At 40.2% G+C, this 25945-nt stretch overlaps 1 protein-coding gene and 1 long non-coding RNA gene across 6 annotated transcripts in view; one reads left to right on the top strand and one right to left on the bottom strand.

The window, feature by feature from the left end:
- The window catches only part of nrg2a (neuregulin 2a), a 70066-nt gene that overhangs the window by 23216 nt on the left and 20905 nt on the right, over window positions 1–25945 (top strand). For all 4 annotated transcript variants that reach the window (XM_038709465.1, XM_038709462.1, XM_038709463.1 and 1 more), the window contains exons 2-3: window positions 8758–8923; window positions 9745–9863. In XM_038709465.1, the coding sequence (XP_038565393.1) occupies window positions 8758–8923; window positions 9745–9863 (285 nt within the window). The remainder of the gene's footprint in view (window positions 1–8757; window positions 8924–9744; window positions 9864–25945) is intronic.
- LOC119896005 lies at window positions 16000–19924 on the bottom strand. Of its 2 annotated transcripts, XR_005443149.1 has the most exons (4): window positions 19408–19924; window positions 19233–19290; window positions 18269–18459; window positions 16000–16101 (listed from the first exon to the last, which is right to left on the bottom strand). It is a non-coding gene; the product is annotated as an uncharacterized LOC119896005 (long non-coding RNA). The 2 variants fall into 2 exon arrangements; XR_005443148.1 differs by lacking the exon at window positions 19408–19924 and having other exon boundaries at window positions 19233–19370.

Raw genomic sequence — 25945 nt, 5'->3', positions numbered from 1 at the left:
TACTCTCCTTTTCACAAAATGACACAAATGAAAATAAACTGTGCTTGCCTACTGTTGAATTTGATCAATTTACATTTAACGTTGTAACTGTAAGCGTATTTGCTGCCATAGTTCACTGAGACATGTAGCTGTGTCATGTCAGTTTTAAATGCATCCAGACCATGATAATCTGATCTTGAATCATCATTTTCCTAATGAAAAATAAAATCTGTTGATTTATCACAAAACTGGGTAAATGAGTAATGGGAAACTATACGCTTACCCATTGTAAAAAGTAGGTCAAAATGAAGATGGGTGATGCTTGTTGTATCTGTGTGGTTCTTCACACACACTCAGGTGTTTTCTAGGCCTGAGGCTCCAAAATGGGTCATCCCAGATAAAAAGAGAGAAACTAAACAACACTTTAGAGATGGATCCTCTACCCACTACTTTAATAAATGCTGCCAACTTGTAATTATCCATGACTAACATCACTTTGTTGGGGATGCAGTTTATCAATAAATCATGTTTAAAAGACAGAAATCTGGGAACAAGTCTGCACAACCAGAAGTGCAACTTTATTGTCTGACATTTTCCTTTATACACATTTAAACACACAGACACACACACATACACACACACCCAATATGAAATTGCAACTGTTGAAACTACAACTGAAAAGAACACTGCATACAGCATAAGATCACAGACAACTATATTAAATATACAGTTGACGGTGCCATGTCTGTGTTTTTAAAGACCTTTCAGTTAGCTAACTTGCTTTGCTGTGTGCTAACTAAGCAGCATTGATGTGCTCAAACAGACAAATATAGAGTAGCGTCTGTCTTGCATGGGAGCATACGTCCACTAACATTAGGATATATGATAATATATGATAATTTAGACAGATACATTTTCAAGGTCAATGGAAAGGAAAAAGAAATTACAAAGAATTTGAAGTTTACGCAACTAAAAAATCCTATTATCTATGTAACACCTATGTTTGTTGGTGATCCACGTTGGTCTCACAGCTTCCATAGACATGAGCTTGCTGGTTCTTTGCTGATGTTTCATTACAGCCACTGGTAAACCCACATGTGAAAATGCTCAACTTTACAGCAGAAATAAACATGTTTACATGTTTTAGCCAGATTCACGCAATGGCAAGATGGTGATGGATGGAGCCGCCGGGAGCTGCCCATATTGAGCTTCACAATGGATCTTCAGAAACCAGTGGGTGACAACAGCCATGTTTTATGGTCAAAATCTTATAGTCAACAATCACTGAGATCTCAGGAATAAGACAGTATTGTACCTTACCTTACTGGGAACTTAGTTTTCCACATTTATTGAAGGAGATTACCTCACAGCAGGTATTTCTCAGCTATAATTGCCCGTTCACTGGCTATGACATCTCCAGCATTTGGACCAGAAAGTGTTGATTTAGGACATTCTGCTGCTGCAATGTTACATGATGATTTCCTTTCAGGTCTCTTTGTTGAAAGTCTTGTGGCTGAAAATTGACACTCTTTAAAGAATGTTGCATGGCTTTTCTAATGAAACTCACTGGAAAAGAAAAAATTGTGCAACTTTGTTGTCTTTTGTATAGACTGGACAAGGAGAGCAAAATGCCACAGGCATTTAATGAAATCTATCATCAGTACAGTGCGACATGAATTTATGTCTCTCTTTTTTTCAAGTAGTAGTTTGAAATCCCTGTACAGTCTGCCTGACCTACATAAATATGCTTTTGCTGATGACATTATAATTCTAGACAAACCCAAGTAGTTTCTTTCTGTGTGACTGGGTTTTCATATGAGGGTGAGGGTGGTAATAGTTAGTTATGGAAGTGATAAGGTGGCTCCTTCATTTTGATCCAGATGCTTTTTAACACCTACCACACCTTTGCAAACAGAGCTACTTAAACTTATTCAACAGCAAAATAGGGACCAGTAGTCAGAGGAGGTGCTGGTGAAGCCGGGTGTGATCTTGCTTCATATAATTGCTCTTACAAAATGGCTTTTTGATGTGCTATTACAAACGACTGGAAACAAGAAAACTAATCAGAAAGCCAGCTAATACAACTTCACTCTTCATTCAACTGACCTATACGTACAGCATTATAGTGCTTATACACTGCGTGAAATGTGTGCATAGAGAAAGCCTAATTTTTGTCTCAAAACGGAGCTAATCAAAACCACAAATTGGTATGCAAACAGAAGTCTTTTGAAGGATGACTCTCAAAGAAAACGTCTAGAGACAAATTATGACAAACATTTAATCTGAAAGCAATCTGCAGATGAAATTGCTGGTTTACCAGAAAGTTTCCATGTAATATTGTGAGTGCATGTTATGCACTTTAGTTTGTTTTTAGTTACTGTTATAGTTAACCATTTTTGGCAAATACTTTACAAGTGCCCATCTTGCTTTCACATTTGCTATACCAACAGGAAATAAATATGCATATTTAGGAAGAAATTACATCAACATCAACGTAACGTGTAGTCTTTGGTGTGCCCACTTGATTTGACATATGTTTTTTCTTTTTCTCTATCTTTCTCCCTCTCTCTCTTTCTGTTGCTTTCTTTCTAAATGAGTCGGCTAGTGAATGAAGAACAGCAGTATTAAGCAGAATTCTTATGAAACATAACTTGCTCAATGTTCAACTTTCTTCGCCAGCCTGTATTTAAAGTTGATTCCTCACTATTTTAGGCATGGGCAGACAGTGAACATCCAGTGTGTGTCAGTTTGTGTGTTGGGAGTGTCTGCTCACAGTGTTATATAGGGGAGTCGTTGAGAGCCAGAAGGACTCATCCAGGTAGAGCGATAAATGGTTGAGTCAAAGCTTGTTAGGGGTGGTGATGGGTTAGGGTTAGGTATCTGAGTTGGGCTCAGTGTATGAATGGGTTAATGTAATGTAGTGTAAAAGTGCTTTGAGTGTTTGGAAGAAGGCGCTATACAAGAAAAGCTTATTTACCATTTATAAAAGTCATGTAGTAAGCAAGTTTTTTTTCAGCTTTACATAAAAGTAATAATAATCAACTTTTATTGTAACATACAATTGTATACAATACAACGCAGCGAAAATGATTCTCTGCATTTAATCCATCCTAATTAGTAGCAGTGAGCAGCCACTGTGCAATTAGGGTTCAGGGCCTTGCTCACCTTTGGCAGTGCCAAGGAGGTGAACTGGTATTCCACGCTCCGTATGATTGGTCCGTGCTGGACTCGAACCGATGACTCTCCTGTTCCCAACCCAAATCCCCACGAAACGATCTACTGCTGTATTAAAATGGAATTTATTTGATAATTAAATGAAAAATAACTATCCAGTTACAACTAGTTAAAGAACAGTAAAACACTGTTATTCATAAGAAGAAGAAGGGGAAGAACACAGAGACCATTAAAGCATTCTTGCCAGGACTTGAGTTTCTATTATGTAGGTAGTGCAAAAGTGATCTGATTTTATTTAATTTTGTCTCTATCAGTATGACATTTTGTTTTATATGGTGGGATGGAATAATTATAACAATGGAATAATCAATAAGGTGATTAAAGCCTGGAAACATGTGAACATATGACTCTGGACTTCCATGTTGTTTTTTTTTAGAACTATAAGACATGGTGATCACAGCTGGCTGTGCAAGCAAAGATGTTCACACTTTGTTTATTATAGCAACTTTTTGTCATCCAGTTGATATTGAGTGCCATTTGTACAATTTACTGTACTGTTTCAACCCAAAATCAAGTTAATTAGCAGCATGTCCTATTGCAGTATACTGTATGCTGTATATACATGTTGACAGGTAATCCAGTTATCATATGCATGAACAGTAGAGATTTATGTGAATGCACCATTTTGAATATTCTAATGTCTTGAGTGTTCCAGAGCCATTGCTAACAGTTAAAACTGCAATTTTCGATTGCTTAACCAGTGAAACAAACATAAACACAGTTTTGCAATCATTCACAATAGAGGAACACCTATTCTCTGGCAGGAGCGGAAAAAAACACACTGACTGTGGCAGACTGGTAAAACTTTCCAATATGTTCAGGGCACTGAAACTGTAAATGGACAGTTCTGCTGCTTGTAAGCAAATACGAATGATTTGGTGCTCTTTTGGTCCTAATTCACCCAAAGTAGTAACATGTATGATTGCTTTTTGGCTCTTTGCGTTGAGTTTTGGGTCCTACGGGGGTTGAAAACTGGCTTTTTCTGGAGACAAAAATTGTTTACATTCCATCTTCACCTCCGTGTCCTTTAAGCTTTTATAGCAAATGACATTAGTTTTGTTCAAATTTCTTGCAAGCATACATAATTTAAACTAATGAAAATGTAGCAAAACGTGGTGTGCTGATTTTGTTCTTTTTAATGTGCAATCAAACAAAGCAACTCAAAAATTAATGGAGTTAGCTAACATCTTTCCCTTTGCATCTGGAGAAAACAAGGAGTCCATGCATTGTGTTTACATCATATACTCTACTTTTGTGCCTGCTTTCAATGCTTAATGTGTGCAGAAATCTTACACTTCTAGATTTCAAGTGTGAGAGATGAATTGTTAGTAAAAAGCCAATAGTTAGAAATTAAAAGTAATTTAAAAATGTCATTCACTAAAATTGAAGTAGTGAATGCCATTTCTGTGAGATTCTACTTATAAAATCACTTTTCATTAATGTCACTACAATGATTGTTTTATTGAACAATACTGGATGGTAGGTAAAAAGTTGACCAAATCAGAATAGTAGTGTTTGACAAGCAGTGTTGGACTTCTTCATATGTTTTCCTGTCTCGGAGAAACATAAAACGTTTAATTGTTTTGAAAAGTAACACTATTAGTTTAGAGAGAGAAGTAGAGTGTTTGGAGTCATATATAAACAATGTACCAGATAATTATTTGGTGAAAGTGTATTGGCTGTGGCGGGAGGCTGTTGAAATGATCGCTTTGAACAGATGTGTTACAGTGACTAGTGTGCAGTGTCTGAAGACCATTCCCACATGCAAAACCCATTTCTCTAGCTGTCTTACCATGTAATTTGTCTTTGGACAACGTGCGGTGAAGTGACATAACGCCGGAGTAATCAGGGATACTTTGTCTAGGGGGGAAATACAAAGGCATGCCTCAGATTCCATTTCTAAGCTCCTGGAAGTAAAACAGAAATGTTAACTCAATAATACGTGCAATGCATTGTTAATTCATCAAGTGACTGTGTTTTTTAACCTCTTTCTGGGCTGAGGTTTCCAACCGTTACCCAAGGCATGAGCTGTTGACACGGTGGTCAGGCTTCTATTCTCAAATTTGTTTTTTATAGTCCATGTCTGCAGCTGCCCCTCTGCTTCAAAAAGAGAGAATCAGGCTGTTGTTAAGGCAAGGGTTTATCACTGCTGCCGGACACTTTTTCCACTGGTGTAACGGAAAATGAGATAACCATTTGTCTCCAAGAAATTATTTTATTTCCAATGATAATGCCTTTTTATTTTCTTGTTGGAAAACATTAATCACAATTGATAAATTTAACATGCTTTATGTCAAGTACGGTTGACTTGATTGTATTCTGTACTAAAGTGTCCATCAAACTATTTACTTTATGTTGCTCTGTTTTTTACATCTTTCATTCCAAACATGAGCAAATGCTGTACATCACTGACCAAGCTGTCAGAGTATGTTCTCTTCTCGTTTTTTTTTTTTGATTTCTGGAAGTTTTTGAGTTTAGAGTCAATTGTTTTGTTAATATATTTTGTGTTACGCAGATAAAAGAGCTGGAGAGACTTAACATGAATGTGAAGGCTAATCTCTATGCAGTACAACGTTAAACATCTGTATCTCAGAGGTAGAGTGTCTGATGGACTGTGTCTTCATTAGAGATGTATGCTGTAGATGGAGCAGACCCTCTTACACATCTGGCTCGCTGGCTTGATGAGAAGTGCAGTCCTGTGTTTCTTTAACTTTTCCAGGCAAGGACAAAGCTTGTTTAATTTGCTTGGCAAGGACAAACCATGTGTCCAGCTGAAGTACTAAACATTTTTCTTTATGGTGCAGCCTCATTCCTGCTGTTCTCTAACTATGACTGACAAGCTTTCCGCAGGCAGTGTGCTGGGCTGAGTCTGGCACAGTTGAGTGTGTATGGAAATTATGTACAGATGCAGGCTTTTGTAAGTTCTATTCTGTAAGGTTTTGTAGGTGATTAGATACAGCAGTATACAAATTATGTTGATAATTAGATTAAAATTAGTTTCTTGCCAAATTCCCTTTGTAACCTAAGAACAGCTCATGGAAAAGTGTGATGAAGCTGCTCATCAAACATCACACATGTGCATATGTGCCATGTGTGATGTAGTAGTAACAAAACTCTGTGTCATGTTATATACAGTACAACTGTGTTGGCCAGCGTAATGTGAAAATTTGGGGGATCAGTAGACCATAGGGCATTGTGCAGTCTGATCTTTATTTAACATCAAATCCCATATAGTATGTTACATGTGTTAAATAACAGAAAATGTTTAATGAAGAACATCTGGAGCATCAAGAGTCTCATGTTCAGTATATATCCTCGCTGGAGGCTATCGATAAATCCACACCACTTGCAGAGCTGATTTTTGGCGACTTACAGTAAATGTTCAGTCTATATAATGTTATGACTTTCAGCAGAACCTTGCTGCATAAATGAGGGTTTTATTGTCCCAAACCCTTTTGGGACAGTAAAAATCTTGAACTAACTGCCCGAACAATTGCAGCACAAAGATCCATCCTGAGAATAAGCTCATTAAGGTTACTAAGTACCCCGGTACAAAGGCACATCTGCCTTGTGTTAGAATCTTTTATTTTCCAAATGCCATGAATATCATCGCTCAAATTTTCCAACAGGAAGCTGTTCACAGATAAAAGTCCACTGTCTTACCAGCTACAGAGTAATTTTAGTAACAAATAGCTGCTATTGAACTAAGAATAGCTGCTTTTCCATTGATCAGTGTTGTTTGTGAGCTATTTTTAATTTGACATTTCACTATCTGTGATTCCAGTGGAAATGAGCACAAACTGTGTGTCAGACAGACAACTCTCCTAGTGTGTCTGGTAGTCAGTATCGTGGTCTGATCATTGGTGCCCCTTAAATTGGGAAAATGTCAAAGGTCTTAAGTGCTATCAGTGATCCCTCTAGGATTACTGTACAAATTAAGCTAATTACATTACACAACATGTTTTCAAAATAATCTAAACAATCAACATCTATGGGCCTCAGACCCATAAGTGAGACACGAAATGGATAAACAAGAATGGATGACAGTAGGCTTTATCTATGCTGCGTAATGCAACATCTATGCTTGATGCAACATCAACTGAGAAGTTGCTCAGCACCTGGTACAAAAGAGATCCATGGCTGGAACTGAGAACTGTGACCTCTGGCTCCTATCAGAATTATTAGTGCCAAGTGACCAGAGGTGGCAGAGCACACAGGACATACTCACAAGGTGCTTGGTTTGCTGTGGACAGAGCTCTTTAAATATCCACATCTGTCAGGCTTACAAAGCTTAAAAAAGCACTGCTCTTTGTGGATGAACATGTGGCTGATACAGGGAGCTGAGTTAGGATGAGTAATAAACAACACTGACCTCCGCAGAATTGACATGGGACGAATCCCTCAAAACACTGATGATGGGATTAACGTGTTTTAAAAATGCTTTAAAATTGCCGGCACACATCACGTTGTCATTGGCAGTGGCAAATTTGACATGTGTCAATGCTGTTTCAGACCTAACTGTACCCCAAATCAACAAAGAAAATGAAAAATGCAGCATCATTAAGGTTTTTCTTTCTGTGCAGACGTGTCGCCTTTACCAGGTCAGTGAAGTAGGACAGTCTCTCAAAAAAGAGGACGACAGGGGATAATTTTGGTGCACCTCTATTTCAGCGTTTATAATAGAGTCATGTATACTTCACTTTGCTTGTCATGCTTTGTTTGTCTTCATTCTACTGTCACCCTTTAGAGGTGATGCACAGCAAACAGCTGTAATTTGTAGGACTACTCAGTTTAGCATATTATGCATGCAATCGTAAATGTTACACATGGAGACGGTTTGTGTGTAAGGGTGGGGGGGGGGTGCCCCTGGTTGACCCTTGTTCACCCCTTCTCTCTTGCTCCGCCCTGGATGAGTCTTCTCCTAAATATGTGTGCAGCTGTCAGCTGGCAAGTGTTTGTCTGTGTGTGTGTGTGTGTGCATTTGAACAGAGATCATTTTTCATATTTCAATCCATGTTGTTTTCTTTGCAAGAAATTACAGAATATACCAAGACAATGATTATTTTCACATATTAACACTGTATAACTGAATGACCATGCAGCAGATGAAAGTTATGATAAAGTTATGATCGAGGAATCTTTGATATTGTCATCACAACAAACAGTTACCATAGTTTCAAATGTTCTTTTCTTGTTAACCAATTGCCTCTAATTGTGCATGGGTTTGTAGTTGCAGATTCTCTTCATCAGCTGGTGGATGTTTCCTAATTATTGCTTCAGGTGTTTTTATAGCAGCAAAGCCAGAGTGAAATTCAGCCTGTTTATTAGTCTGAGGCAAAGTTGATAATGACTTTAATGACAACATCTGGTGGTCACACGAGAGAGTTGTTCAGTCCATAGAGATGATGATTGGCTCCATTGCTGTCTCTCTGTCCTTCTTTGTCTCGCTGTTTCAATCATAACAGAACTGTGCAAACCAAACTATTTTCAAGTTTGTGGTATATATGGTTAATAACACTAAATTTTCTCTTTCTGCCTTTTTAGCTTCGGCTCCAAAGTTAAAACCGATGAGGAATCCAATAATAGTGGACGAGGGAAGCAAGCTCACAGTGAAGTGTGAGGCTACAGGGAACCCTCTCCCTACCTACAGATGGTTCAAAGATGGCAACGAGCTGAAGAAAAACAAAAAAGTCAGAATAAAGAACAGCCAGTGAGTACAAGTCACCCATGTCCTGTAAACCTAACACCAACAGCACATGATGAAAAGAGACAGAGGCACTCCAAAGTCAAAGCAAGGTTGCTATTATCAGCAGGCTGTGCTAATGCAGTTTTTCAGGAAACAGCATTTTGAAACTCATTTAAAAATCAATATCAATACAGGAATTGAATAAAAACATTTATTTAATATTTGGTAGAGTAAAGGGTAATTTCTTCATTGAAATGTAATGTAATGATTTATACTAAATCAAGTCAATTTATCATCCCTCCTTATGTAACTTTCTCATATAAATAAAAAGTTACATTTAGAGACAATAAAACACATCTGTTGTTTCGTATTTGGTTCCATGGATGTATAAGAAGAACAGGATACAAGAGTCCATAATGGTTCACATTTGTGTGAATAAAAATTGCTCAACCAAGCAATACATCCGTGGTCCTTTACAGCTCTCTCTCAGGCAGGTCAGCTAATGATGACATAATTATGGCAACTAACTGACAAAGAATATCTGCAAAATGTTGTAAATATTGTATCTTAGTAGGAGTAGCTCTTAGTTATGTAAGGATATTAAAACCAAGAACTCCTTTTATAATACAGTATGCTTGGTAGACAACACTTGGTCCTAAGCTTTGTAAGCATTTTCTTCCCCTGAAATTTGGCCTCAGAGAAAGTGAAGCAGACTTGTTGCCATGCTGCTGCTTGCCCTGTTGTCTGCCTCTCTGTCCCCCATGTTTCCACTTGTTGTGCTTCCATGCTATTTCCTCCCTGCCCCGATTCCCCTGACTCAGCTGTGCAAGTGTTGTCTCCCATAGGAAAAACTCCAGAGTCCAGATCAGCAGAGCAAAACTGGAGGATTCTGGGAATTACACATGTGTGGTGGAGAACCCACTGGGAAAGGACAACTCCACTGGCACTGTTAACGTCCAAAGCAGTGAGTACTGACTCAACAAGTGAAATGCCACACATGTACACTGTTGTTGATGTTGTTATGACTGTTCTCTTGCCAGATGAGAGATCAGAAGGACCCATCACAAACAGGCATGTAACAATGGTAACATGTATGAAGAACAACTGTCCACATGTGGCTGCGGGCCACTAATCAGTGGAGCAGTACATGGTAGTTGGAGGTAAATGGAACATCGAAGCAATGTATGGTGTGATCTCTCCGTTTTTTGTTTTTTTTCATTCACTGTAGTCTGCCGGCACAGTGCCTTTGACCCTCACTAGCACACAATAAAAGCAGCAGACTATGGATTATAAGACCTAAAACAAAGCTCCACAGAATAAGGAAGTTGTAAAAAAGTGTCTAAATCTTCAGAGCGCATGATAGGATCTAACAGGCGTGTTCAGTAGTGGCGTCTATGCATTGCTGAGTTTTGCAAAGTACTGCAGCAGATGAAAGAGTTTTGATAACAGCTGCTTCCATTTGGTGGGGTGGTGAGTTTGTGTTTGTTCCAAGCAGTGCGGGTAGTGGTTGCTGTGGGTTGCTTGTTGTCTGAGTGGATAGAAGAAATATAAGGACCTTACGCAGCAGATACAATTCATGTACCTGTGATTCTGCCACGATCAAGGAAGGACTTGATGTATCTGGTTCTGGACTGTTAGAGAACTACACGGCAGGTTGTCTGGCACACATGAGTCAGAAACTTGACTCAAACTGCTTGATGTGCATGAACTTCCTACTGGCACGTTGAGTTCACCTGGCCATCTGTATATACTATGCAGACAAAGGACTGTGATGTTGAACAGGGTCAGTGCACAGAGGGTTTTTTTAACTTAACATGCATGACGACATATTCATATTCATGCTACTGCAGGAGGGCATGAGAGGTGTAATTGGGGTAAGAAAAGGCAGGGCTGGAGTTTAGCCATCACTCAGTGTCCTTGTATTCACTTTCAGGCACAATAATCACTCCCCCTTCCCTCTCTTTATATTTTTCAAGGCCACCTTTTAGAGCTATTGTTTATGGTTAGCAGATTTAAACTGAGCTGCATTATTAGAGTAGCAGCTCTTTTCAGATAAAGAAAGGGCCCATTGTGTTTGAAAACACAGAGATTCTCAGTGGTTCCAATATGCAAGTTTCATTTCCAGCAAACAATTGTGCAGAAAAGAAGTCATCCATCATGTATTTAAATGGGGCTGCACATTGCCTCTTTTTATTTTTTGACGTCTAAAAAGCTTCAGTTGAGTTTTATAGCCAGATCGTGTGACTTATACTGTTCGCCTGTTATGACACTTGGCTTTATTCCATTCTTACTGCTGAGCATGCAGTATTAAAAGGGTCAGGGACACAAGATTCCAAGCGCCAGACATACTGTGCTAACATTTATGAAAAATTAATTTGATAAACAGTAATCACTGTAACAATCATGCTTAACGGCAATTAAATAAAATAGGTTAAATCGTGCTCTACACCCTGAAAGGTCAAGGGAGTCCCTTGTGGTAGCACCTGTTTGCCTGAGTGTTTAATGAAAGCTTATGAACATGTGACTGGTGGCCCATGAAACTCTATATGATGATCTTAGCAGGCAAAAGTGCTTATAATGCAGCAATATCAAGGGAAATCTAGTATTACAAAGCAATGAACAAGTGAGACATACAGTAGCCACAATGGATAAAACATGACTGAGCAGTGATATGGTACACTAGCCAGTGTTTTCACTTATAGCACTTACACTGTTTAAAACAAGTAAAACATGATATCCCTGCATCTGGTGCAGTATGGGCTATCTTTGATATACAGGGTGCTAATAGTCAAAGTTGATGTTAAAACACATTTGAGCATATTTTTGCCCATTGCCTTGAATCTAATACACTTTTGCACATTCTTTGTGCATGCGAGTGTGTAAATGCTTCCCTGCATTTTCCTTGCGAGGCTGTCTGTCAGCACTGGCGTCTCCTTAAATCACTCCTGGATATTCGCACAATGGCATCACTGTATGTCCTATCATGTGCCGCGATTATCAGATGTCAGTCACCGTGTGTTTTTGTTTGTGTATGTGCGAATGTGCTTCTTCCCCATTCAATAAAAAAAGTCCCATTGTGCTACAGCAGCACGCCTAGTTCCGTCATGCTTCAGGGGAGAAGGCAAGATGGGGCGAATCAGGGGTGGTATGTCTATAGGCAGGGGAAGGCGTTCGCTGAAACTACATACGTCAATAAAAGGAAATGGCAGCAAACAGTGCATGTTGCTGTGATCATCATATGCTGATGAGAAGCTGAAATCAGCAGACGCTGGGGAAAAAAGACATACTGCATTTGCAGAGAATGTTTGTGGCAATAATGGGCTTTCTTTGCCTATGAAACAGGTTGGATTTAAAAACATCTGTTTGAGACAAATGTGCTATTTGCCTGATTTTGATGCAGAGGACAAATTTGTTTAGACCAAGCTCTGCTTTTCATCCTAAGGTCAGAGAAATGGCTATTGTGTTAAAGGGCTGCAGTGGAGTACGCTTGCCTGCTGCAGTATGTTGCCGAAGCAGCATGTAGCCGCAGTATTATCTGTGTATGTGTGCCTTCTAGGGAGGGAGAGCAAGGGGAGGGGTGCAGATGTAGATGGACAGAGAGAGCAAAAGAAGAAGAGAGCGTGAATGGTGGTGGTGGTGGGGGGGGGTTACAAAATGAGGGAATGCATGACAGGAAGCAGACAAAGACATTAGGGGAGAGAGCGAAAAGGGGACACAGCTACAGGAAAGATAGACAGACAGTGAGAGAGAGAGAGAAAAGTATGAAGAGGAGGAAGACAGGAACCCGCTGTGTTGCAGAGGAGACTTTCACACCCATTTTAGAATGCAGTTAGTGCTTGCTAGCTTTGTCCGAAGCACCTTCCTACTGTATCCGATGTCTACAGTCAGGTGCTGGAGGTGCCAGCATGCCAACACAGCTGGAACCTGCTTTATCAATGTGAAGGGAAATGCAATCAGTAGAAATATCTGCCGTCATAGCAACTTGCACAGACAGAAAGGGTAAGCTAACGATCGTAGATGATCAAGTAGCTCGGCACTGGAGCATCACTCTAACCCTCACAGTGAGAGAGGATGTAGCACATGGCTGTGCGTGCTTGCTGTCTGTTCTGGTAAGGCAGACTTTGGGAAACCATCACTCAGCTCCACCACATGGTGAATACAGGCCACCACAAGCTCAGCAGCTCACACAGACTCCTGCACTGTGCCAGCCATTGATTTGACTCATTGTTTGTGTGAGGTTTAGGGCGGAAGTAATTTTTGATAACGTTATTTTTAAGTTATTTATTTGTTTATTTTTTCCTTAATTTTGTGGGGATCTTTCTGCATTGCTATTTTTTTAAATGCAGAAAACTCATTCTCCTTTGCATTTGTTTTTTTTGAAAACAAGAAGTGCCAGACAAACCTGACACATAGGCCTTATGTATGCTTTTACAGGAGTTGCCTAAACATTCCTTAACTAAAAGCGATGGCTCGATGTATTGTAAAGGAGTATCTAGAAATGAAGAATCATTGCCACTTGCCATTAAAAGCAAAAACATGGAAACCCTTATTATATTATTGATACTACTCAGCCCAGCCAATCCACATCAATATTTGTGTAGACAAATGCGACACCCTTGTAACTTGAGATTGTGGATCATGGTGTGTAAATTGCCATGGGCGGGAAAAAAGAACCAGTGTGTTCGAAGCTGAACTTGAAGTCAAATTGAATCCCTCATGCATTTTAAAGCACGCAGCACATTGTGGCTTCGCACCAGCAATGCAGTTTGCAAATAACATTGAATGATTGGACCTGTATGCGGATTTTACTCATGTCTCTTTGTTTGACCACTGGAAGAGAAACACACACTGTCAGCCGATTAAGTGCCCATTACTGTATAATTATTCAGCACAGATGGTAGGATGTTCTAGCTGTTGAGTTGAATGTTTAAGTTGCTTGTTATCAATGTTTCCGCCTTAAGGCTCATTTGAAACTCTCTCCTTCTCTGCAGCTGCAGTTTCGCTGAAACATGAGATCAATCAGTGGAAGAATTTTGACATTCTTTTCTAAATCCACAATATTTCCCTCTGTCCCTCTGTGTTTTATTGTTTATATTTTGCCAATGCTGGCATTGCACCAGAATGCATAACAGTACACAGCGTGTGTGTGTGTGTGTGTGTGTGTGTGTGTTTCTCTGAAATATACATGTCCTTTTAGCAGTTTCTGTAACAATTGCTGCCTTTTCCAAAGTGGTGTTTTCAGCCTTATGCCCATCCCCCTATGTGTAGAGGACCAGGGACCATTTGTTGTCCATGTGGTCTGACCTCTACCCTGTAATCAGTCTGGCATGGTAAGACCTACTGGCCTTCTGCAAAACGGTGTAGTATATCATTGACTGTTTTCCATAAGGCCAGTGTGAAGGAGCAACACTCGTCCAAGTTTGCTTGGCTCCACGTGGCTTCAGATTAAGGCCTTCCATTATCCTACAGGCTGCTGTGTTGTGATAAGCGCTTGTGAGGCAGCCATGTGTCTGCAGGCTGCAGGTCACATCCTTGGGGGGTGCTGTGCACAGCTCCACTGAGAGAGTGTGTGAGCGTCCAGGAATGCGTTGATGGAAATCACAGCTGAAAATATGATTGCTCCAACCTCAGCAGTCATGCTGGGGCCCACCAGCAACAGTTTCGCGCATGCATGCACGCAAGTAAGCCCACACATACATGCATACATACACGTACACATGTGCACACACCCGTACATGTTTTCACTCCCCTCACAAAACTAATGCTGAACTAACCAAAAATTGCCTCATAATGTTTACAACACAGTGGACAAAACAACACTTTAGCATCTGTGAAACACCATGGCGCACTCAATTAGTTGAGATATGTTTCTGGATTGAGTCTTTGCTTTAAGTAGTATATTCTATCACATCCCTCAAATGCTGGATCTGACATGAGGCCACTGCAGGAAGCTGAATTCATGTTCAATGCATTGCATGTCATTCAGCTTAGGAAAGCCTATTAATTTTATAATATGTGTTGATGCAAACTATTAACCCATAAAAGGATGGTTCTGATTAGTAGTGATTTGGCACTTAAGTGTCTCTCTATTGAGAAACCTAATGAATGGCAGAAAACCAGAACAACATTTTGCATTTGTGCTGCACAAACTGCATTTGCCTTTGCAGCTAAAAAGAGTCTATAACCATGCATTTCATTCTTTGAAACCCAGCTCAGCTCTAAAAGCAGATGTGTTACACTGCAAGCATCCTGGGCCTAAATTTTAAGTAAAAACAAAATATTTTATTGTTATGATACATTAAACCAGTTACATTCTAATGTAATAAATTTTAGTAGTTTTGGATAGTAAAAAAAGGCTTTTAGAGACAATAATTGTCACTTGTCATTTTAGTCTATAGACAGGTGAAATCATGTTTAATGTCCAATAGTCGGGCTCATTCCTCATACTTGCTGAAGATAGTTGGGGACACAAGAGACACAAGAGAAAAAGTATCACCAGATGTTATATAACACGTTGACTCATGTTTTGTGCAGTATGATTCAGTAATATTTTAGCCTGGGAATGGAAGGCAATTATTTTAATGTTTTTTTAGTTCACGTTAAATGTTACCGAGAACATGACTTAACACAAATAAACATACACTTGAAAAATATCTCCCACATCTTTATTAGTTTTCTTCCAGTAAGCTTTCATATCTATCCTACGTAAGTGAAACATTACAGTAAATGCTACTAGATAAACAACAACTTCCTTCACTCCTTCTATGTCGCTGTCTAGTAAAAACAAAACTTACTCACTCTCACTACGTAAGCAACAAGATAAACTCATCTCTAATGACGCTAAAGGATGTTAGTTGTGGTCTTTGCTGAATGTGGAGTATCTGTACAATAGTCAATTCTATTGATTTGTGTGGGTAAACAACAGCAGCAGCCATGTCTGAGAAGAACCGGCCTCCACATCTGTCAAGCATTCTGTATTTACTGGTCACTGGAGAACAGCCTGTCAGGTTCTGCGAATCAAGCCACTGTGCTATTAGTCATGCCCACTTTTTCAAAATTATCCTCAGTCCTGGGGTCTAGACAGGCATTCCTCCAAGGTGGGTGTCTCATTGCACCAGAATCTCAGGTTTTGACAGTTGGAAGGTTTGACCGCAAAATCAGGATCCAATTTTTGCTCTGTGGTGCTAATAGGATGTTGTAATCTGAAAGACACACAAAGCACAAAAACAAATTGTTGTCAGCACAGACACTGAGGTTTTGAAATGTGTGTGCCATTTAAAATGAACAATGATGCAAGAAATTGATCCTGATCTTAGTCCGTGTGGTATTCATAACAGCCTACAAGCCAGTTTACAAAAGAATTCCAGAGATGTAGAAACAAATCAAAATCTAATCTGTTTTTGAAAAAATATGTTCATGTGTACATCACCTTCCCACAGCACTGACAAGAAAATGATGTTGAAAATAACCTCAATAAGTAAAAGGTCTAAATGCCAAAACAATAATATCTAAAAAAAAAATAAAAAAATAAATCCAATCCTGACCATAGAAAATCAGCAGTTTAAATTTTATTCAATTATTTTCATAGTCCGTGCTAAAATGTTATCAACTGAAACAAGAGCGTTTGTTATTCTGACCGACCTCACGTCTTACGTCATGACAGCTGGAGCATGTCAGAGTTTAGACCTTGTTTTGAAGTTCACCCACAATAATGTTTAGTTCCAGAGGCAGCCGCAAAATCGTCACTTAACCCACACTGCTTGTTGTTTTTGTTTACTGTTAGGGTCTTTCTGTATTAGTGGGCAGCATCCGGTACAGTGAGAAAGATCCAGGGTAAATAGAAGAGTTTATGTCATGAGCGGATGAACACCCACAGCATTGTAAGCACACATCATGCGGTTGTACAGAATCACTGAGCCAACAGGGCACGGCATGTGATGTTACAAATGGGTTTCATGTATACATACAGTACAGGACTGAGGGAGAATTGAACCCTATGATTTATCATCCAAAGGAATAATAAATCAAAGGAACATACTAATTTATAATGAATACCAGGCAACTTCTATGAGGCTCAGAAATTCCCACATGATATAGCAATTAGGTTGTTGCATGCTTGTAATGCCTGTAAGGAAAGAGACACCACCGTGTTTTGGCTGCTCTTTTGGCATCTAGGTGTACATATTTTCATAAACACTTATGTCTGGGCATGTGTGTTTTGATTATGCGTGTATTATTGTGTAATTATATTTGGTAACACTTCATATGTATAACCTACAAGGCACGTTGGTAAGGTTTGTATCAGTTACAGATCCTGACGTAGCAACGGGAGCACAGTTTATTGAGCAGTCCTTCAACTCCAACAACCTCAAGTTAATGTGATAGAAGATAAGTAATGTTAGGTGGCTGACACATAAAACACAAATCAGCTCCCTAATATGTCAGTAATTCATCGCTTTTTGACAAGGGCTATGCATGGTATGAGTTACTGGCTTTGACATGCACTGTATGTGCTAATGTGTAAGAGAAGAGGCAGCTGTTGAATCCTGTCCTTATCAGAATCAGAGAAAAATAAGTAAAAATATATCAAATAAAATACTTTTTCTCAGAGTGTCATTATGTTTTGCTTGCTCGCTTCATTCAAATAATCCCGTCGATCCAATGTGATAAGTGGGCGCCCTCAATGAAATCTTTGCAAAAACAACTAAGTTATTGAAAATCAAAACACTTCTCATTTCTTAGGATATCCCATAATCTCACTGTGTTATGTGGGACAGTTAAGCCCTCAGTGTGAATGAGTGAGGATATTGCTATGTGTGTGGAAGGAAGCAGCTGTTACACTTGAAGAGCTGAGTGATGTGAGCAGGAGGTGACATGAGTTGTTTTTTTTTTTTTTTGCTGTATGCAGAGCTTTGTTAACTCTTCCACGGCCCGGGACCAAACTTAACTGAGACTTCATTTAACAGCATAATAAAAGATTCCCTTTCAGGCCCCCTCAGCTGTCCTGGTGGTCTTTCCCTGATGGTGACCCCCAATTGTGGGTGACTGTACAGGACTCTGTTTTAACTTGCCAAATAACTAACAGGCACTGTGGTGTTTGTTAATACTTTCAAAGAGGAAAAAATAGTGGCTAAAAATGATTCATTGCGTCATAAACACTTGCTTGTACTGAGTCAGTTATAACTTGCGGTTGCTCGGGAGTCCAGTGAACAGAGCCAGCACACTGAAAACTGGTCTCTGAGTAAACTATTGTTCACTCACATCAAACAAAACCCCTGTTCCTCCTGTTGTTTAGCATTTTTCAGAATTGGACATGAGCAATCCTGGGTGTTAAAGTTTTCTTTGAGCACAAGAGGAACATATACTTACCATTCCATTGCTTAAAGCTCAGGGGCGGAGTACTATAGTTTGGTTGCCACAGCTGTCTCTCATCCTAAACCTCCCATTACTCCATCACACTCCTTCCTTTTGTTGGTGATTTTGCAACTGTATTCATCACGTCATGTTCGTCCTCCGTCAGCACCGTGGAAGCCATTTCCTTTTTAGTGTGTAGGTGGGAACTGTGGATGGAATAGGCCTCACTTTAAACACTTATACACTCACAGTGAACTCATCCTTTCGTATACAGATGGCCTGCATCCTAACAAAACAGCAGTGCTCCATTGCCCATTTTCAGGACGTAGAGCCAGTGTGGGTGGTGTGTGTGTATATGAGTGAAGGAGGCCTGCATACAAGCAGGCTGTGTGTTTTCAGCTTTCGGGGAATAGCAGAGGGGAAACCTTTAGTCCTAGCAGCTGGCCACTACTGTAGCTGTGAGCATAAGACCCAAATATGGAGCTGTGGTATATGTCCTCTGTATCTGGTACACAGTTGCAAAGTCTGCCTTTCCTCAGAAATGAGGGCCAGCTATTGAAGATGAAGGGCAATGGAGAGAGGTGGATGCGGCTGATTTGGTCCTTTTAAAGTGATAATTATCTAGAACAATTTTGTTACACTAATACATGATAATATGTTGAAAAAAACTTTGCAATATATAGTTGTTAATGAAGTTTGTCTTTCTTGCCCTAGTGGCTCTTACTGCTCATTAAAACAAAGAAAGAGTTTTTCTTCTTTCTTTTTCCAGCTGCTTTTGCTGCTTCTAGTGCTAACTTTTATATCCTGTTGACGAATCCAAGTTGTAGTTGGAAGTAGACAAGCTGCCATTACTGCTGTGATATAAACTGGCTTAATCTCCTGAGTGTTATGTCATCTAAGTTACTGGACCCAAACGCAAGACTCAACACAGTAATAACAGTAAAACACAATTTATTGTGAACAGTGTGAAGGAAGTTACTTGATGAGAGAAGCTGTATGGCTGAGAGCAAGGCACGCTAAGTGGAATGATCCTGGTGCTGGTAGTGCGAAGGCATGGGGAAAGATAGGAGAGGAAATAAACATGAACCAACAGGCTCAAGAACAGCAACACAAAGAAACTAAGTAAACTGAAAACTTGGCTGTAGCATAGTTACCGCACTGGTGAATGAAACGATCTGGCAAAACTGGAGTGGAGAGCTGGGGGAAGATGTGTTGCAGAGTCTGATTAGTGGAATAAGTCTCAGGTGTGCAGGAGGCGGGTAACCACCGAGCAGCCAAGGAGAACCAATCCCAGAGGGACACACACATGAACAAACAAAAAACTTGGGGGGGATAACGACAGGAAAACACAGGGAAAGAAAAAGAGGTAGGGCCGAACCATGATAGTACCTCCCACTAAATGGGAGCCTGCTGGCAACCTACAAGGCTTCTCCGGGTAGGCTTGATGAAAGTCCCTCAATGCTGGGGTTCCATAATAAAAGAGTGAGGGAACTCCTGTCCTCCAGGCCATGTCCATCCCAATCTACCAAGTACTGGAGTCCTCTTCCCCAGCAGTACACATCCAGAAGCCGCTGGACAGTGTAGATCTTGATGATCTGGGCAGGTTCAGGGGAGTCGGAAGGAGGGCACAAATAGCAGAAACACACTGGCTTAAGCTGTGGAAAGTGGGATGAATTTTTATTGACTGTGGTAGCTTTAGCCTGACTGCTGTTGGATTGATGACCTGTTCCTCTACTTATGTTCCAATATACTGAGGGGACAACTTTTGTCAATCAGTCTAGAGTGGAATATTTCTGAAGATAACCAAACTTTCCGACCTGTTGGATGACAGTAGCAATCCACCAGTTGTGATCGATGGAACGGAACCCAAGGGATGCCTCAAAAGGAGTCAATCCACTACGATGAGTATTACTGTGTTACCACAAAATCCAGAGATGTATGAGACCAGGGACATCTTGGAACAGTGAGAGGATGGAGTAGTCCAGCAGGTGGACAATGCAAAGGCTTTGCATGGGTACCAGCCTCCACAGAAGGCCCTCTGAGGAGACAGAGTTCGACCTATACCTGGATCACAGGAAAACCGGAAAGACTGCACCCACTGACGGACCAAAGCACATCAGATACAAAGGGATAGTTGGGAGGTCTATTGCCAGGATCTGGCTCAGTCTGCTGAGCCTCCCTCACTTCGGACTCGATTTCCCAGGTCACTGCAGCCACCACGCACGTGGATGGTAGAATGGTGTCTGGAGTAGCTGGAGGACAGGGCATTGTGATTAATGTTCTTTGAACCAGGACGCTAAGTGAGGGTAAAATTAAAGGTAGGGAGTCTGGCTCGTGCTGGTAGTGGATATGGCATGGGGGATAGTGGAGCAGGCAGCTGATCAGATCCATGTGTCTGCCATGTTGGATAGCAAGATAGTTCTAAAGTGAAGCAGGAGATTTTCTTAGCACAAGGAAACAAACATGAATTAACAGGTTCAAGGTCTAACACAAAGAAACTGAGCAAACTGAGAACTTAACCATAGTGTAGTTACCGCACTAGTGAACGGAACGATGTGGGGAACACTGGAGTGTATACTGCTGTCTGATTAGTGGAATGAGTCTCAGGTGTGCAGGAGGTGTGTAACCTCCGAGCTGCCAAGGAGCGCCACGCCCAGACAGACACACGCACAGGAGCAACGGAGAGAAACAAACCAGGAAAACAAACAAGAAAGTAGAGATACAGCCGAGCCATGACTATAAGCCCCAGAAGAAAAAAGGTTTTAATATTTAGATTTAGAGGATATAAGAAACGTATCACAAAGATTTTTTCTCAAAATTTTTATTTTAATTTTTTTTAATGACATTTTGTATTGGACATTGGGTCAGTCTTTTCCACAAAAAGCACATTATAAGGCATGATTTGGTAATGATAAAATAATACAATTACTTTTTAATTCTCTCTCATTTGATAACACATTTTAAAACCCGATCGACTGCCTGGCTATCTTCCTCCTCATCTGCTGACAGCTTAATGTCTGAATCTCCCTCAATATTTTATAACAAATCTGTCCTGCCTCACACAGTGCTCTGATTCCTTTCATATGAAACACTGTTGTCCCACTGTCCCCCACAAAAGACATGGATTAAAAGGTGTATTTTAAGGCTTTAAATTAACATACACCTTTAAAATCTTAGCCGTGTAACCCCATAATAATAGAACACTCATAAATAAAAAAACATCATTATGAAGAACAGAAACAATACATCTTTATAAATTTGATCACTTAACCCCCTTACTGCTTACTCTTGAAAAGAAAAAAAATGTGCTTTGTTGGCAGCACCCCCATGAGTGTTAATCACAAGAAAGCCCAGGATGTGCTTTTCACAGTTCATTAGGACTCAAATAAACTGCATGCATAATGTAAATATGGGCCTCAGTGTCATGTCTCATACAGAGGACAAATATGAATTGCTGTGTCTATATATAACACTGTAACGGTTTCTCCTGTTAGTACATGTTGACAATATAGTCATTAAATGCCATTAAAATAAATGTTGTAATCCAGAAAACCTAAACTTTTCAATGAAATGTTGGCCGCTACCCTGCCTATGTCTTGCTAGCTTAGTGCGACATTTCCTGACCGAAATTCTACTTTTACAATGTCATGTGTTATACAATGCATTTCTTAATTAGATACTCCTCACAGCTCCTTTACATCCAGACTGTGGAGGTCGGATACCCAATATCAGACTTGCGCAGAGAGAGTGAATAACTTTCCCAGACTACCTTCATCTGTCGGAGGGGACAACCTCAGATTGTTCTTAACCCAAACATCTCTGCTTTCACTGTAAATGTGTTCAGTTGACACAAAAGGACAAATCTATATGATTCATCCACATGAATCCGGCAACTGCTTTGAGCACAGCCATCATCTATTCAGTCAGACTATGCATTTTGTGAATTTCATATCAGCAACAATAAATCCTTAACCATCATCTGAGCTGCATCAGCTGAGCAATGGTGTTTAAAACATCTTGCTAGGGGCACTTTAGAAACAGATGCTGAAGGAACAGAAGAGTGTGTTTTCATAGATTATTCCTCCTGGTCCTCAGGTTCAATTGTGTCACCTTCAAGTCACAAAACTCCAACCTTTACCACTGGTGTTTCTGTCTGTCAGGTGAGTTTAGAGAAGTCAGGTTGAGTGGCTCTAAATTGGAACATATGTCCCAGAAACATGTGGTGGATTTCCCTTTTACTAGACTGATTCAGATATTTGAATCTTTGGCAGATGAGTGTTATTTATTTCAGAGCATATGTCTCTGCAGGCGTAAATTGACACACCATGTACCAAGTGTCATTGAAGGTTTTCTGCGGAGGCGTCCCCTTGCTCCTCCCTACACTGTGACTGTAGTGGCCATACCTCCCAGTTTGGAAAGACACAAGCACGAGGATGCAGTAAACAACAGTTTCTCAGGTCAGAGCGGGAAAATGAAAGCAACAGGCGTCCTCACACTCAAAACAAGGAAGCAACGGCTGTGGGATCGGCCCGCTGAGCCTAGGGCGCTTTTGAAAGGACAGAGCAGGGAGCAGCCCTGTGTCACCATATGTCACTGGATTGCCAACTGCACACATTCTGGTGCCGGCCAGCAGCCATACCAGCGCCCGTTTATGCACACGCACCATACCCTGCCCTTCCTAAGTGCACTTCGCTTCTTTGCAGTGCATGAGCAGCTGTTGTGCAATCACATACTGGGCTGCTCTTTGATTTCACTTCAGTGCTGAGACTATTGAGTCAGGCAAGACCAGGCATATCAGCTATGTGACTGGAAAATGGTAATAGGAGACAAGAATATAAAAGAAGACACACTGGTTGTGGCAGTGGCAATCTTGCTGAAGAGTGGGTGGTAGATTAATGCCCCTGGCAGGCTCCATTTTGTTCATTTCTAAACATTCCTGCCTTCATACTGAAGGTGTTTGAATTGTGGATATTTTTCTATTGAAAAAAAGCTTTAAGTGCACTTTAATTCATAATGGGCCCTTTCGTGCGTCCTACCTACAGTAAATAGTAATTTAATTCCTCTTTGGGTATTTGACATGAAATCTCTTGCTCATTTTGAACTCTGTACAAAATACTGGAAGACACAGATGCTGGATATTGCCACCGATTGGGTGTGCCTATACTTTATGTGTGGAAGAAGGTTCGTGCTTGTTTTTTGTTGGCTTTGGCAAGCTGAAATATTTTCCAACTTAAGATCCTGTCAACAAACCTTCTTTTCTCCCTCCTCTTCCCTGAATTACTCCTGTAACCATCTCTCTCTCTTTTTTGCCTTTCTTCTTATTTGTTTCTGTTCTTTTTTTTTCTTTCTGTCTTTCATTGCTGCTTAATTTGTCCGGACTTGAGCTCATGTCAAAATATGTTGTGGTTCTAGATCTTAAAATGCAAAATTCAAATAACAAAGGATCAATCTTTCATAAATGCAAATTTGTTCATGTAGCAGGTTCTCTTGTTGTGAATGCATTGTCTGCAAGCAAGTTCCTGACATCTATCTCTATCATTATTGGTGTAATTAATCTCTGGCTCCGCTCCCTATAGAACTATAATACCACTATTCAATACCACTACTCCTACAATATGAATTCCTAAATAAAGGTATTTTTTATTTGCTTTTATGCAGGCATCTTCTTTACCCTCACTACACATCCTCTTCACCACATCACACCCTTCTGTCAACAACTTCATATTGAACTGAAACCACATTTCCCAATTAGGTCTTTTGTACTTTTCCCATATCTGTTGATCTTATTCATTCCTTATTAATTCTAGACAGTCCATCCAGGATTACAGAAGGGGACATAATGCACGCCATACAAGTGTAGCAAGAATGCATGCAATATGAATTGGCCCCTAGAATGGAGATAAAAGATCTTGGTCCCAGCTGTAACAGGAGACATGTCAGACATTCCCTGCCAAGAGTCGGGAGGTGATGAGCGGGCGGGGCTGGGGGGAGGGGGGGAGGGGGGGAGGCACTCAGAGCTTTTTTCTGGTACATAAAACTGACTTGTGGAAAAGCATGTCTGGGTGGCAGAGCTATTACAGATACCATCCTCTTTATGTGTCTGCTGAAGGTTCTGTACTTAAGACATTTATCACTTTCCAAACCTATTTTTATGGACTGAGTAAAGTTGATGAGTGATGATTTACATTATCTTATAAAATAGTTAAAGGCCCTGTATGATATTGCAGTATGATGCCACCTGTTGACAAACTACTGCCAAGCCAGCACTTTATTTACTATTTACTTCATATTCATTAATTTATTATTTTTTTGTCAAGTACATGTGTGACTAAAATAGTTTTGCATGTATCTGAACCCATGAAAAGCTAGTTTACATTTGTAACATATTTAAACATTTACTTGACTGAAAATTCAAAGATTGTATCATAATGTCAGATATGAATTTTAGTTTTTGGACCTTCACATCGCTTTTTCTACTCAAGTACTGCCAGAGACACTGTTCTCGCACACTGACATACTCCCAAATAGGCTACATAATTTATGCTTTTTATCCTGATAACATTGCTTTTAAGAGTAAAAACACAAAGCCATAACAAAGTCCAGATGGAACCAATCCACCACTGGTTGAATAACTGCCTTGGCTTTCTCCCTGCACAGAATCAGATTCTGACTTTTGAGATGGCTTTCTGTTCAATTGCAGTGCAGAAGTGAAAAGGATTAAGCCAAGCTGCAGTAAATTATCAACATTTATCATAAATTAGAGGGGCATGTGCATAACTCTGCACCATAGACAGGCCGATTGAAAATGTATTTCATTACACAATTTGGGCTGGGTTGTGAGGCTTTCTGTTTGCTGCATATGCACAGGGTGCCTCAAGAGGAAAAAAAAACTGTGCAATAGGGACTTCTCTTTTCATTTTACGATTTTCCTAGAATCCTTTGGAGAGCGTGGAAAGACAGACATGTTTATGAAGGTTTCCAGATGGTCCCGCTTGCACCCCCAGCTTTTCTTTTCAGTTCTTGGGCCATGAAGGATTAATCAAAGTCAGTGGCAATGGCTGATGGCTAAACACTGTGGCCCTCACTAACCTAAAGGAAACCCCTCTTCAACTCCAACTTAGATTCAGCCCCTGGGCTACAGGGCCGGGGGAAAGTTGAAACCTGAGGTTAAAAATCCAAGCAAACCTAACTAAACCCTGGCCACATAACTGCAGATAAACGAACTCTGTTTAGCAGAGTGGCTGATCTCCTCCTCGGGTTATAGGAATTTGTCTCTAATATCCAGCCAGGAAAGCAGAGTCAACCTTGAGAAATACACCTGAACTCTGGTCCCCTTTGTGAGGTTGGGGATTGTGTTGCGTGATGTTTATGGTTTCTCTTTTACAAGTAAAGATTTCAATAAATGGAGTTTGATGTCATTCTGGCCATGGCTCAAATCCATTCCCAGTGATGTAATGCATTCTCACTGTACTGAGTACAAAACATCCAGATTTCTGTGATCAGGCTATGGTCTCTCTTTAATCAGCCATTTTTAGCCTTCGCCATTACAGTCTTGCCTCTTGGGGATAGATGCGGATAAAAGTGCCTTCTCCAGAAAGAGGATGACAACCAATAAAAAACAAAACTGTTAATTTCCAGATAAAACAAAGCTATTCTTGTTAATAGTGCTGCCCACTGTTGTCCTTCATTATC

The sequence above is a fragment of the Micropterus salmoides genome, unplaced genomic scaffold, assembly GCF_014851395.1.
Source record: "Micropterus salmoides isolate LMB-PRFRI ecotype aquatic unplaced genomic scaffold, ASM1485139v1 Ms_hic_scaffold_9, whole genome shotgun sequence".
NCBI classification, from domain to species: Eukaryota; Metazoa; Chordata; class Actinopteri; order Centrarchiformes; family Centrarchidae; genus Micropterus; species Micropterus salmoides.
This window is presented reverse-complemented; position numbering and strand designations above follow the sequence as displayed.